Source organism: Physeter macrocephalus, chromosome 20 (assembly GCF_002837175.3).
Source record: "Physeter macrocephalus isolate SW-GA chromosome 20, ASM283717v5, whole genome shotgun sequence".
Classification (NCBI taxonomy): Eukaryota; Metazoa; Chordata; class Mammalia; order Artiodactyla; family Physeteridae; genus Physeter; species Physeter macrocephalus.
Genome location: NC_041233.1, coordinates 37,268,089 through 37,279,246, shown reverse-complemented (window position 1 = coordinate 37,279,246; position 11,158 = coordinate 37,268,089). Strand labels below are relative to the sequence as shown.

The 11,158-nt window shown below is 51.2% G+C and overlaps 1 protein-coding gene across 2 annotated transcripts in view; it reads right to left on the bottom strand.

The window, feature by feature from the left end:
* The window catches only part of WDFY4 (WDFY family member 4), a 261,838-nt gene that overhangs the window by 27,324 nt on the left and 223,356 nt on the right, over nucleotides 1-11,158 (bottom strand). For both annotated transcript variants that reach the window (XM_024121405.1, XM_024121406.2), the window contains 4 exons: nucleotides 10,466-10,508; nucleotides 8,967-9,086; nucleotides 6,928-7,045; nucleotides 4,715-4,824 (listed from right to left, as the gene is read on the bottom strand). In XM_024121405.1, the coding sequence (XP_023977173.1) occupies nucleotides 4,715-4,824; nucleotides 6,928-7,045; nucleotides 8,967-9,086; nucleotides 10,466-10,508 (391 nt within the window). The remainder of the gene's footprint in view (nucleotides 1-4,714; nucleotides 4,825-6,927; nucleotides 7,046-8,966; nucleotides 9,087-10,465; nucleotides 10,509-11,158) is intronic.

Genomic DNA, 11,158 nt, shown 5'->3' with positions numbered 1-11,158 from the left:
GAGCTGATCTCCCAGTGCTATGCGGCTGCTTCCCACTAGCTATCTATTTTACGTTTGGTAGTGTATATATGTCCATGCCACTCTCTCACTTCGTCCCAGCTTACCCTTCCCCCTCCCCATATCCTCAAGTCCACTCTCTAGTAGGTCTGTGCCTTTATTCCCATCTTACCCCTAGGTTCTTCAGGGCAGTTTTGAGGCAACACCACCACCAAGGAAGTAAAGGGGCCAGTGCGGGCTTCCTCGGGCTCGGGCTACTCCCTCAGCGAGCTGCCGGTCCGACGTGGATTTGGGAAGCTGATGCACCAGTTCAGCTGCCTTGTCTGTCTTGCTCTCTCTCCACTGAGAGAGGGCTGACCCGAAGTAGCCATTAGCTTTCCTTCCTGTAGGATGTGGCCTTTTGAAAAAGGCGCTACCTATGCTGAAGGGAGGAGCATGCACACCTATGGAGCCCACGGCAACAGCAACTAGTTCTCATGCTGGATCTCAGCGCTGAGTCTCACTTAGCCCTCATCACCCACTGAGTCAGGGGTCAAAGGAGGAGGAACGGAGGCTCGGGTGTTCAACAACACCAGTGAGAAAGTTCTAGCGCCAGGACTTTGTGCCAATTCTGCCAACTCTGTCATGTGCCTTTTCAAACACTCCCCCTCGAGTCAGTGTAATAACAGTTACACCTTTATTATGGACACAACTCCACACGGGGCTGGCACCCACGGAGCCCCTAAGTGGATGGCCTGTGGCGGGCCAAGTGCTGCCCACGGCCCTTGCTTCTCTCTGCAGTTGGCATATATGTCTTACACAAAACCAGCTGCCTCACCTCAAGTGGTGCAGAAAACCCTTCCCCACTGCTGGTAACAGCTGACTTCATGCGGGCTGTGACTTAACCCAGCACTTGATTTCAGTTTCGTATTCAATACAGCTGCTGGGGCACTGGGCCCTCGCTGGGGCGCTGGCTGCCGCGCTCTGCCCCGCCTAGGCTGGGTCCCAGCTCAGGCCTGAGAGCAACTGGTGCTCTTGCCAGGGTGGAAACAGGGGCCTGGGCCGTGGCCCCAGCCTGGTGTGGCCTCTGGTTGCTCAACTGACTGAAGACTCACAGACACCGGCTCCCAGCAGGCGAGATTCCCGAGAATCACAGCATCCTGGGAGGCAAGCCCCCAGCTCGGCAGACAGTGGTCTCACACCCCAAGGGATGGGATGGGGATAACAGAGCACATAACTGCCTTGTGCCCGGGTCACACTGTCTGTATACCACATTTTCTGGATTGTAAGAGGCTATCATTGTAATAACAGATTTGAGGCAGAAAAACAAACACAGCAACAGTAGAGGTAGACATCAATTCTAAGACCAGCCTTGTAAGATTTAAAGGTGAAGAGAATAAAGGAAACCTTATACCTAGGAATTGGAATATGTCACACTGCAATCTTAGGCTGTCCACGCCCCTCTGCACCGTGCCCTGTGGACAGGCCACAGCCCAAAGAAGGCTGTACCCGCGTTCAGACCACACGGGGTGAACTCACAGGCACCATCTCTCCACACCACAGCCATCCCAGCTGAGCCGTGGAGTGAGCATGTCACTCTGGATTAGTCACATAATAGCCAAGAGGCAGAGTTTGTTTAACACAGAATGGAAGAGCATGCACTTCCTTATGCTGACTCTTACAGGTACACCAGCTCTGGAAATACTGGACATTCACACGTCCCTGCTCTCAGATAAATGAGGAAGGCCTCGCGGCCTGGATTCTGCACCTCTCCAACTTTCCTATTCTTCTCCACTCCATGATCCACGCTGGGGTTGGGGGCTGGAAGTCTTGGGCTGCTGAGAATGTAGTGAGGCTCCTTTCCTTGTCACCACACAGGGGGGAAGCAAAGGTCTCTTGAGAAGAAACGAGTCTGCCTCCAAGGAGGCAGAGTGGGATGAAGGGAAAAGCCTGGCTCCAGGAAGATGCCAGAATGTTCCTAAGGAGGTCTGCACAGGCCCTAGGACTCCCAAAGGGGAGGCAAGCACATTCCTCCCAGATGTAACTGTTGTACACATCCCCCTGAGGCCAAAATTCATCTTTTATGCTGAGGGGAAGCGGAAGACGGTTGCTTCTTCTGCTCATTCCAAGGGCTTGGACCAGTTGTGACCCACTAGAAGAGGCCGTTAAAAGTAGGAAGGCAGGGCTTCCCAGGTGGCGCAGTGGTTGAGAGTCCGCCTGCCGATGCAGGGGACACGGGTTCGTGCCCCGGTCCGGGAAGATCCCACATGCCGTGGAGCGGCTGGGCCCGTGAGCCATGGCCGCTGAGCCTGCACGTCTGGAGCCTGTGCTCCACAATGGGAGAGGCCACAACAGAGAGAGGCCCGCGTACCGCAAAAAAAAAAAAGAAAAAAAAAAAAAAAAGTAGGAAGGCAGAACCACTTCAGGAGCACCGTGGAGATTTCAACTCGGATGAGCCAATATGCCACTGATAGATTTGAACCCAGAAAAACCAGGCATCGCATCAGACTTCAGCAAGGGAGTCAAAAGAACTCAAGCTAATATGACTGCATTTGTGCCACATAAAAGAAGATAAAAGTGCCTTCGACCATCTCACACTGGTTTAAACTATCTCCAACCAGTTTGGGCTGGTCACCATTGGACCAACCTGGCTAAGATAAACTCCGACCGTTGTGACTAGCTTCAAAGTGGCCTTAACCCAATAGGTTTGCAGCACACCTGTTTCATCTGGCTCATGCCATCTGGAATGCTCTGAGGCAGTCCAGACTGTCTTGAATTACTTTAAACCAAAGAGGAGCAGCTTGCACCAGTTCAAGCCTGCTCAGAAGAGATCTGGCTGATGGCAGGAGGAAGGAGGAAAGAACAATGATTGACCAACTTCGCAGCAACAGCCCTGAGCTAGAGGCTTTACCCACATTTCCTCCTTTAATTTCAATGGCCCGGCGAGATGTGTATAATTAACCCTCATTTCCAGAGCAAAATAATGTGCAGAAGATTTTGTGTCTATTAAGTGGTAGAGCTGGGATGTAAATCTCACAGTTCGCGGTTTCTATTTCAGTCTGCCTCCTCGCTCGTAAGAGAGGACCCTTAGTAACAGGTAGAGATGGGGCTATAATTCGTGAGACTGAAGGGGCAAGGGAAAACTCTTAAAGCACCCGGGACTCCCTGGATGGGAAGCTGTCACGGGAGGCATCACCATTGTCGTCAGCGGGACTGTCACTCCTTGTGGACTGATGAGGAACAGCTGGATGGGGTTCCTGGCACGGGGCACAGCTCAGGGGCCGTTCGTTCTCCAAACCAAACTCACTTAAAATGCTTGTTGCCTGAGAAAGGCTCCGGGGAAGCACACTTGATATTTTTGAGTGAAGTTCCAGGGACAGGGGTTATAGAATGTCTAGATGATCCACGCCTTCAAGGAGAGAGAGGACTGCACCAAGAATCAGAAAACGGGAGGGATTTTGCTCCTAATTGGAGACAGCATCTTGACCTTGCCTACCCATTCCTGCCCAGGGCTCAGGAGATGGCTTCAGTGCTGACCCAGAATGGCCTTTGGTGTTGGGTTCAAGGTCATCTGAGTGACCATAAGGGGTGACCTTGCTGGTGAAGTCAGACCAAAATACACAATTCCTGGGACACTCATGTTCTTCCTTTGGTGACGCTTGGCTGTCAGAGTGAGTCCCTGCAAGTTCAGCAGCCTGTTAACCCACTGTGGTCATGCCTTCCTCTCCATAGGAACCTTGCAAGGCCTCAATCAAGACAGGCCCTAAACTTGGGCCCCGTGCTGTGCTCGCTTTGGAGTTGGCTGAGCCAGCTGTCTGCAGCTGGGCTACCCAATGGCTCTCCCTAGTCAAAACCTGTGCCCCTGAATAACCCTGAAGCAAGATCCCAGTGATAGAGTCAGGGGAGAAGAGAGAAAAAAACTTATCAGCCTCCTACGAGGGACTCTGTCCCAGCAAACGCATGTGCCTTGGACACCACCATCCACTCAGGGTCAGACTCGCCTACTTTCACCTTGTATTGGGCTGCCAGACAAAACACAGGATGCCCAGGTAAATTTGAATTTCAGATAAACAGCAAATAACTTTTTAGTATAAATCATTGTTTAACTGAAATTCAAATTTACCTGGGCATCCTGTATTTTTATTTGTGATATCTGGCAACCCTAAGCTGGCATGATGGTCAGTTAGTTTATGGGTAGGCAAATTGGTTAGTTTCTTTCTCTAGTTCAGCTGTTCACTTCAGTATTAAAATATTTTGTTTGTACTTTTAAGCCTTCAGGCTTGTACTTAGCATAGCTTTATGCATTCTGATGTCACAGTGATATTCTTTTCATTCTTCCTTCTTTGTGTTTATTTTTCTAGGCTTTGACCACCTACCTTCAAGGAAGTCATCAAGCTTCCTGTTTTTCCTTTTCCACTAAAACCTATTTATGTTAAGTATTTTTTTCCTCATATCTCATTCCTTATTTTTTAGAGCCTTTTTGCAAGACTGTTGGGCAGACATGCAGATATATCTGTGAAGAGCAGCTTGTCTCAGCTGGATGGCCCGGAATCCTGGAGCCAGGGTCAAGTGGGAATCGCTGGCTCAAGACTGGATTTCTAGCAGGGGGGTCCCTGCCTCGTCCAAGCCTAGCTCTTAATCTTCGGGAGATAGCTTTGTGTGTGTGTGTGCGCGCGCGCGCGCGTGGCGTGTGTGTGTGTGTGTGTGTGTGTGTGTGTAGGGGAGCGGGGAAGCTCACCTGCAGAGAGCAGAAGGCCTGGGTGAAGGGAGGCATCCGGACCAGGTAGGAGGCAACAATGATGGCCGAGGAGTAGTGAGTGCAGTAGTGGCACTGGACGGTCATGTCTCCTGCAATGAAAAGAACATGCCTGGGGTGGCGTCCCCACCTGTGGGGCAGACGGGAGACACGCAGGCTATCTCGAAAACAGCCAGCATGAGCCCTGCTTAAGAGAGCTCCTGCAGGCAATGGAGCCTAGGTGTTCTGCACACAAATGTCACTGTAATTTGGCCAACAGCCAAATTTTCACCAGGGGGTGAAAAGCACATTCAAGACCCTCAGTTGCACTGGCCAAACCCCCAGGGGTCTTCCCTCAGGAAGGTGGCAGAGCCAGGCTATGAGGAGGCTGTGCTGAGGATCCCCGGAGAGGCAGAGCTCTGCTCTTCTGACTCAGGGCACCTAGAGAGCCCTCAGGTGCCTACAGTCCCATCAGCAGCACTCTCTCCCGGCCTCTTTTAGAATAAAAGTCCCTGTGTGAGAAAGGGGGGCTTGTTAATGCAGGGACACCCCCGGATGAGTGAGAACTCAGGTATCCTCATTCCCAGAGGGGCCTGGATGACAGAGGCATAAACTTCCCCGTTTTGCTCCATCCAGGGTATGATGGAGCTGGAATGCTGAGGCAGAGACAGTGCTCTGGCCGGGCCATTCCAGCAGAGAATAATTGCGATGCTGCTACTCGTGGACTTCGTGCATGCTGTGTGTCCTCCGTCACACCCTCCCTGAGTCCACACAGCCACCCTATGAGTCAGAGCTATTCATTATCCCCGTTTCACCAGTGAAGAAGCCAGAGCGAGTCGGAGACTCGCTTCCATCGCCAGCGAGTGGCAGAGCTGGCTGGCGGCATGGGCTCCTCCAAACCTCGGCTCGGCCATCTCGCCGCAGTGCCGCACCCGGCCCTCGGGCCTCCCGGTGCTGTGGGAGTTCTCTAAACCAGAGGTGTTTGGGAGGTTGCTGGATGTACTTGTGCAAGGGCTCAAACTCAACGTGCAACTCCAATGCACACCCAGGTTAGTATGGGAGAGAATGGTACCAAAGTGGGCCCTGCTTGGGACACAGCTGGGGAGAGCTGATGCTCCTCTGGCCTGCCTCTCTGGAAAGGATCAGGCAGGGCCTGGTGGAGCCAGAGGAACAGCACCTGGGGTCAGGTGGGGGGGACTGAGATGGGTCATATAGGTTGAACTTTAGCCTCAGGAGGAGATAAGCAGGGCAACGAGGGCCTGCCCACCCCTCCCACCTCCTCCCATCTCCCCCAACAAGTCTGAGTGCCAGCCCTGCACACAGTGGGGATCCTGGGCAGGCGCCAGGGGCCTCCAGGGTGGTGTGGGATGCAGAGGAGCTCCTCAGCCTGCTGAGAACCTGCTCACCAAAGGCAGGGCCTCGGGGCCGAGTGAGCCTTCCGAAATGTGCAGCCTCTTGTTCTTGAGGTAAGCTTTCATGGTTCGTGGCTGGATGTTCCTTATTGTAGGAGTGCTATGTTTATTTCAAAGTGTTTGAGAAAACCAATATAGCGGGCATCAAATACATGATAGAAAATTTTCTCTTTAAAATACATCCATTGAACTTTAAGAAGTGAATAGACCTAAAGAAAAACAGTAAGGCACTAAGAGGACAGCTAGCATGTGAAGGTGGCAAAAAATTGTAAAGGGGATGTGCAGATGAACAGCATTTGGGAACTAGGTTCTAGAGCCAGACAAATGCAGGATCTGCCATTTAGAGGCTATAACCTTGAGTGAGTTGCTTAAACTGAGTTCCAATTTCCTTCTCTTTAAAAAGGACCATTTTGTGTATGAACGCAGGCTGGCCTGCACCTGGCATACAGAAAGTGCTGAATGGATGTCACTTCCTTGCCTTTGCCTGCCTCTGGGAAAGGAGGTGTTAGCTCTTAGCACCATAGTTCTCAGTCCTGATTTCATGCTGGAATCACCCGGGCTGCACCCCACCGTGGACTTATTCAAATCAGAATTTCTAGAGGTGAGGCCTAGACATCAGTATTTTTAACAAGCTCCCCAGGTGATTCTCACATGCAGCCGGGGTGCAGACCACTGAATTCGAGAGCTCTCTATCCAAACGTAATTGTCTGTAGGCTAGATGACACCCAAATCGTTATAAACTCTCACTGCAAGGCATTCAGATGAAGAGCACTGCAGAAAAAAGTCAAGCTGGGATCTACCCACCTTCAGTCTTCTCAACTTCTTTAAACCTCTGGATGAATTTCAGCTTCCTTTCCTTGGTCTGAGCCCCCATGGGTTTCGAAAGATCCCGGAAAGTCTTGGGATTCATCAAGTTCAATGTCTAGAAGGCAGGTGTGCAACTGGAGTTAACTCCCCTGGACCCTCTCGTGCCCCAGCGAGACTGCCGGAGCCACGCTCTTTAGTTTTATGGTTCTCTTTATTGGTTCATTGCCGTTTGGTCTGACCCCCTCCTCTGGTGATTAGCAGGCCTGGTAGGGTTTTATGGCCCCACAACCAGTGATCCACAAAGACTTAATAAGGGAGAGATAGAAAATGAGAGGAGGGGAAGATTGAGTTCACACTGAACTGTTCCAAGTTGACCCAAATCAGAACATAACCACCAGTTACCCAAGAGACTTTCGAAAGAATTCCTGTTGTCAACGGACACTTGGCTGCTGCCCTCACAGAGCAGTTTGCTTCCATAGTTCAGGGTTCTTGCTTAGAATCACACTGATTTTCTAGGAATTTAGAAGTCATCTGTTTGGGGAGGAAATGAGAGCAAGGGCCTCGTGTTTCTGAAGGCGCACTGCCTTCCGGGTGATGAAAGCAGTAATGGTGACCCTTCCCCTACCCTTGGAATACACAACAGTGGAGCCCTGAAGAGTTTTCAGGGCTGGGTGTCCTTGGGGTTTGCATGTCTTTATAGAAGGTGTTTCTTTACACCCTTCCTCCTTTCCACTAGCAGTGAATCACCACGGTTCTCCTGGGGAGGCAGGGTCTGCCACCATCCTTCACCTGCCACAGCCAGGTGCGGGCGGGAGTGAAGCGGGCACTCCTGAGACCCCTGTGAGTCATGGCACTGTGGAGACCCACACTCAGCTACAGCTGACTTTGCCAGGGCAGAATGGGGCTTCATAGTTGCCAGATCTCTGGATTCGCCAAAAGATATTGGAAAACCAGCTTTTTAGGATAAATCTCCCAATTTTTGAACACTGTTAAGTAATCAAAATTTTAACACAGGGTATGGGTTAAATAAAAGGGGCTGGTGACCCACCACTTAGCAACATGTGAGTTGAAGCTGGGATAGGCAAGTTTCGTTTTTGAAATACCTGGGCCTCAGACGATCACTAGTGCAATAAGAAGCAACATATGGCTGGTGAGAAAAGGTTTGCTGTGTTAAGTGCCTTAAGTGCGGATTGGAGCTCACAAAACACTGAGGTCCCTTTTCCAAATTCTGGGGGTCAGCCATCTAAACAGCCCGAGGCAGGACTGGCTAGGCTGATCTGAACCAGGACCCAGACACCTTCTGCCCTGTACATACACAGCCCAACACACCTCCTGATGGCCAGATCCTAGGTGGTCAGGACACTGCTCCATAGCCTGCTCGTCCCCCAGTGACGTCACCTCGGTCCAGCTGTGTCAGCTTTCCTGCTCCTCCCTCCCCTGCCTGCTGAGGTCCTGGGACAGAGGTCAGGACAGCAGATGATCTGGTGTTGCCACTGACCTCCCTTATGGCTACATGTCCCGGTCTAGATCCGGGATGATGTCCACATACCATCATTTCAGTTACTGAAGTCAGGTTACGGGGGAGGAGTTTGTTCTCGCTGGGTCTGTGTATCTCTGTCTCTCTCTGTCTCTCTCCTCTTCTCTCTCATCCTCCCTCCCCCTCTCTCTCTCTACATGTTGTTTCTAGGAACACATTTCATGGCCCTCTTCACCTGATGGACCACTGTTGGTCCATGGCAGTGTATCAGCAGATGAGTATCTCTTGCCTTCATTGTAGCCAGTGAGCCAGGAAGTCCTTGGGGGCGCATGTTAACTACTGTCCTAGTCATGTGGATCATCCCCCAAGCGGGGCTGGGACAGGAAACCAGGCAGCCAGACTCCAAAGGCCTCTTCCCAGGTGACGGGCTGAGACCAGAGCAGCCCTCAGACCCAGGTGGACTGAACCGTGTCTCAGAGGCTCTGCATGACTTCGGGTGATTTGGTCGTCAGGGTCAGAAAGCCACAGGACACTGCACAGCATCCACGTGAACATGTACCTGTGAGGTATAGTCAGCCAGGACCCAGGGAAACACTGGATACTGCATGTAGTCGTTGTAGGTCCTCCCAGCCAGGGTGTTGAGGTGCATGAGATACTCGAAATTGCTCACGTCCCTTTTCTGCAGAAGAGTCAAAGACGGGATAAACCCAACACAGTTGGCCTCCTCCTGAGGGCCACGGGGGTCTAATTCCCAGGCTTGCACAGGAAACCCTCATCGTGTAGGTGGGAGCAGGCAGTGTGCACCTGTGCCATTCCCCGTGCACCCTGTGCTTGGAACTGGCCCGACTTGGGGAGGCCATGGTAATTCCAATATGAGCTGAAGCAAATTTAGTCAGGAAGCAAAGTCAGCCAGAAAAAAAAAACAAAACAAACAAAAAAAAACAACTCAGCAGTCCAAGCCAAGGCTAAAGCATTCTTATGTGTCAACTGTTGGGTGATACTCAAAAACTGATTAAAATAATAGCACAAATGCTGGGTAAACTTACTGCTGACCTCTTTATGATTGAAAACATAAGCTGAGGGGACTTTGCAGTCACTGGGAAAGAGGCCCTCCCCAGCAGGCTGAATGATCTGTCTTCCTCTGGGAATTCAGGAACTCTCTTTCTCCTGACCGTGCGTGTTTGGATAACGCTCACTCTTAGGGCCCTCTGCTTAAAGATGTCACAGGTGGAGACAGGGATTGCATTTGGGAAAAATTCATCAAGGCCAACTGGTGAACGAGCAGCCAGTGCAGCCATCATCTCTGATGGGACCTGCATGCTGCGGTCTCTCCTTTCCTTGGCCTGATCCTTGGGAAAGGATTTTGGACCTGAGTGACCAAGAGTTACTTTCCTGTTGCTATGTGATCTGTAAGGGTAGCTCTCTTGGGGTCCTTTCCTTCCACTGAGAACCCAAGGCTGAATGTCAGCTCATCCAGTCTGGGAGCCACGTGTGACTTCCCAGGACAAGAAGTGAATGCTGTGCCTTCCTGAGTTGTGTGTTCATTTATACACATACACCTTCATTGATGGAGCATGTGTGTGTGTGTGTGTGTGTGTGTGTGTGTGTGTGTGTATACAGGGTTTGTGTACACATACACACACACACACACACACACACACACACACACACACACTCTCTCTCTCACTCCCCAGCTCTGACTCAAGAATCGCCTTCAATCAATGAGATCTTTTCAGGGAAATATTTGGGACATTTTAACAAATTAAAAAAACAAGATCCTGTGACCCCCCCCGGTGGTCCAGTGGTTAAGACTCCACCTTCTAATGCTAGGGGTGCTGGTTTGATTCCTGGTCGGGGAACTAAGATCCCACACGCCGTGTGGTGTGGCCAAGAAAAATAAAGAATAAAATGAAAACAAAACAAAACAAAAAACAAAAACAAGATCCCTCCTGATCCATCCACATGCTTTCTCTCTTCATCCTGGGGGCCTGAGCTATTTGCTGATTTGCATTCCCAGAGGGTTTCCTCCACCCAGAGTCCTCTGAGGGGTCATCGTACCTGCCATTTCTGCAGCATGGTCCTGTCGGAGCCGGGGTATCTCCTGTGGGACAGAAAATGATGGGGGTGACCAAATATCTCAAGGCATGAATGCAGGAAGAGGTGGAACTTTCTGGGGCATCGTGGTGCCAGGGCACCCAGGAGAATCACAGACTTCCCAGGGCAGCAAGATTATTTCCCAAGCTCTCCCTGCCCCCTCGCTGCCCTACTGAAGGCTGGGTTCTTGCCATCCCTGTTGCTCTTATGCAATGCCAGAATGCGCTGCTGCCTGAGGCGTGGCCCCGAGAAGTCCCAGGGCCGTGCAGAAGCAGGCTCGGGGGCCCCACACCCCACACTGGGCTTTCACAGCCGCATCTTGGCCTTCTTTGCCCATGTGCACAACATGCATGTGAATACGTCACATGTGAATATATGTGTGTGGTTAAGAAAGGCAAACAGTATGGAAGGTCATGAAATATAAAATAATAGTCTACAAACCACTGCTCCCACTCAGGAAGTATCCCCAGTTAATCTCCAGAAGAGTTTTAGCCCTAGTACCAGTCTATATGCTCAAGCAGTTTTTAAACAAATGTTTTTGGTATGTGGGATCATCTTATCTGCGCGGGTCTCCTCCCTGCTTCCCTGGCCTGACGGCACGGTGGAGGTGGCCCACATTGCCCTATGGCCACAACAGCAGGACACCCTCGTACAGAT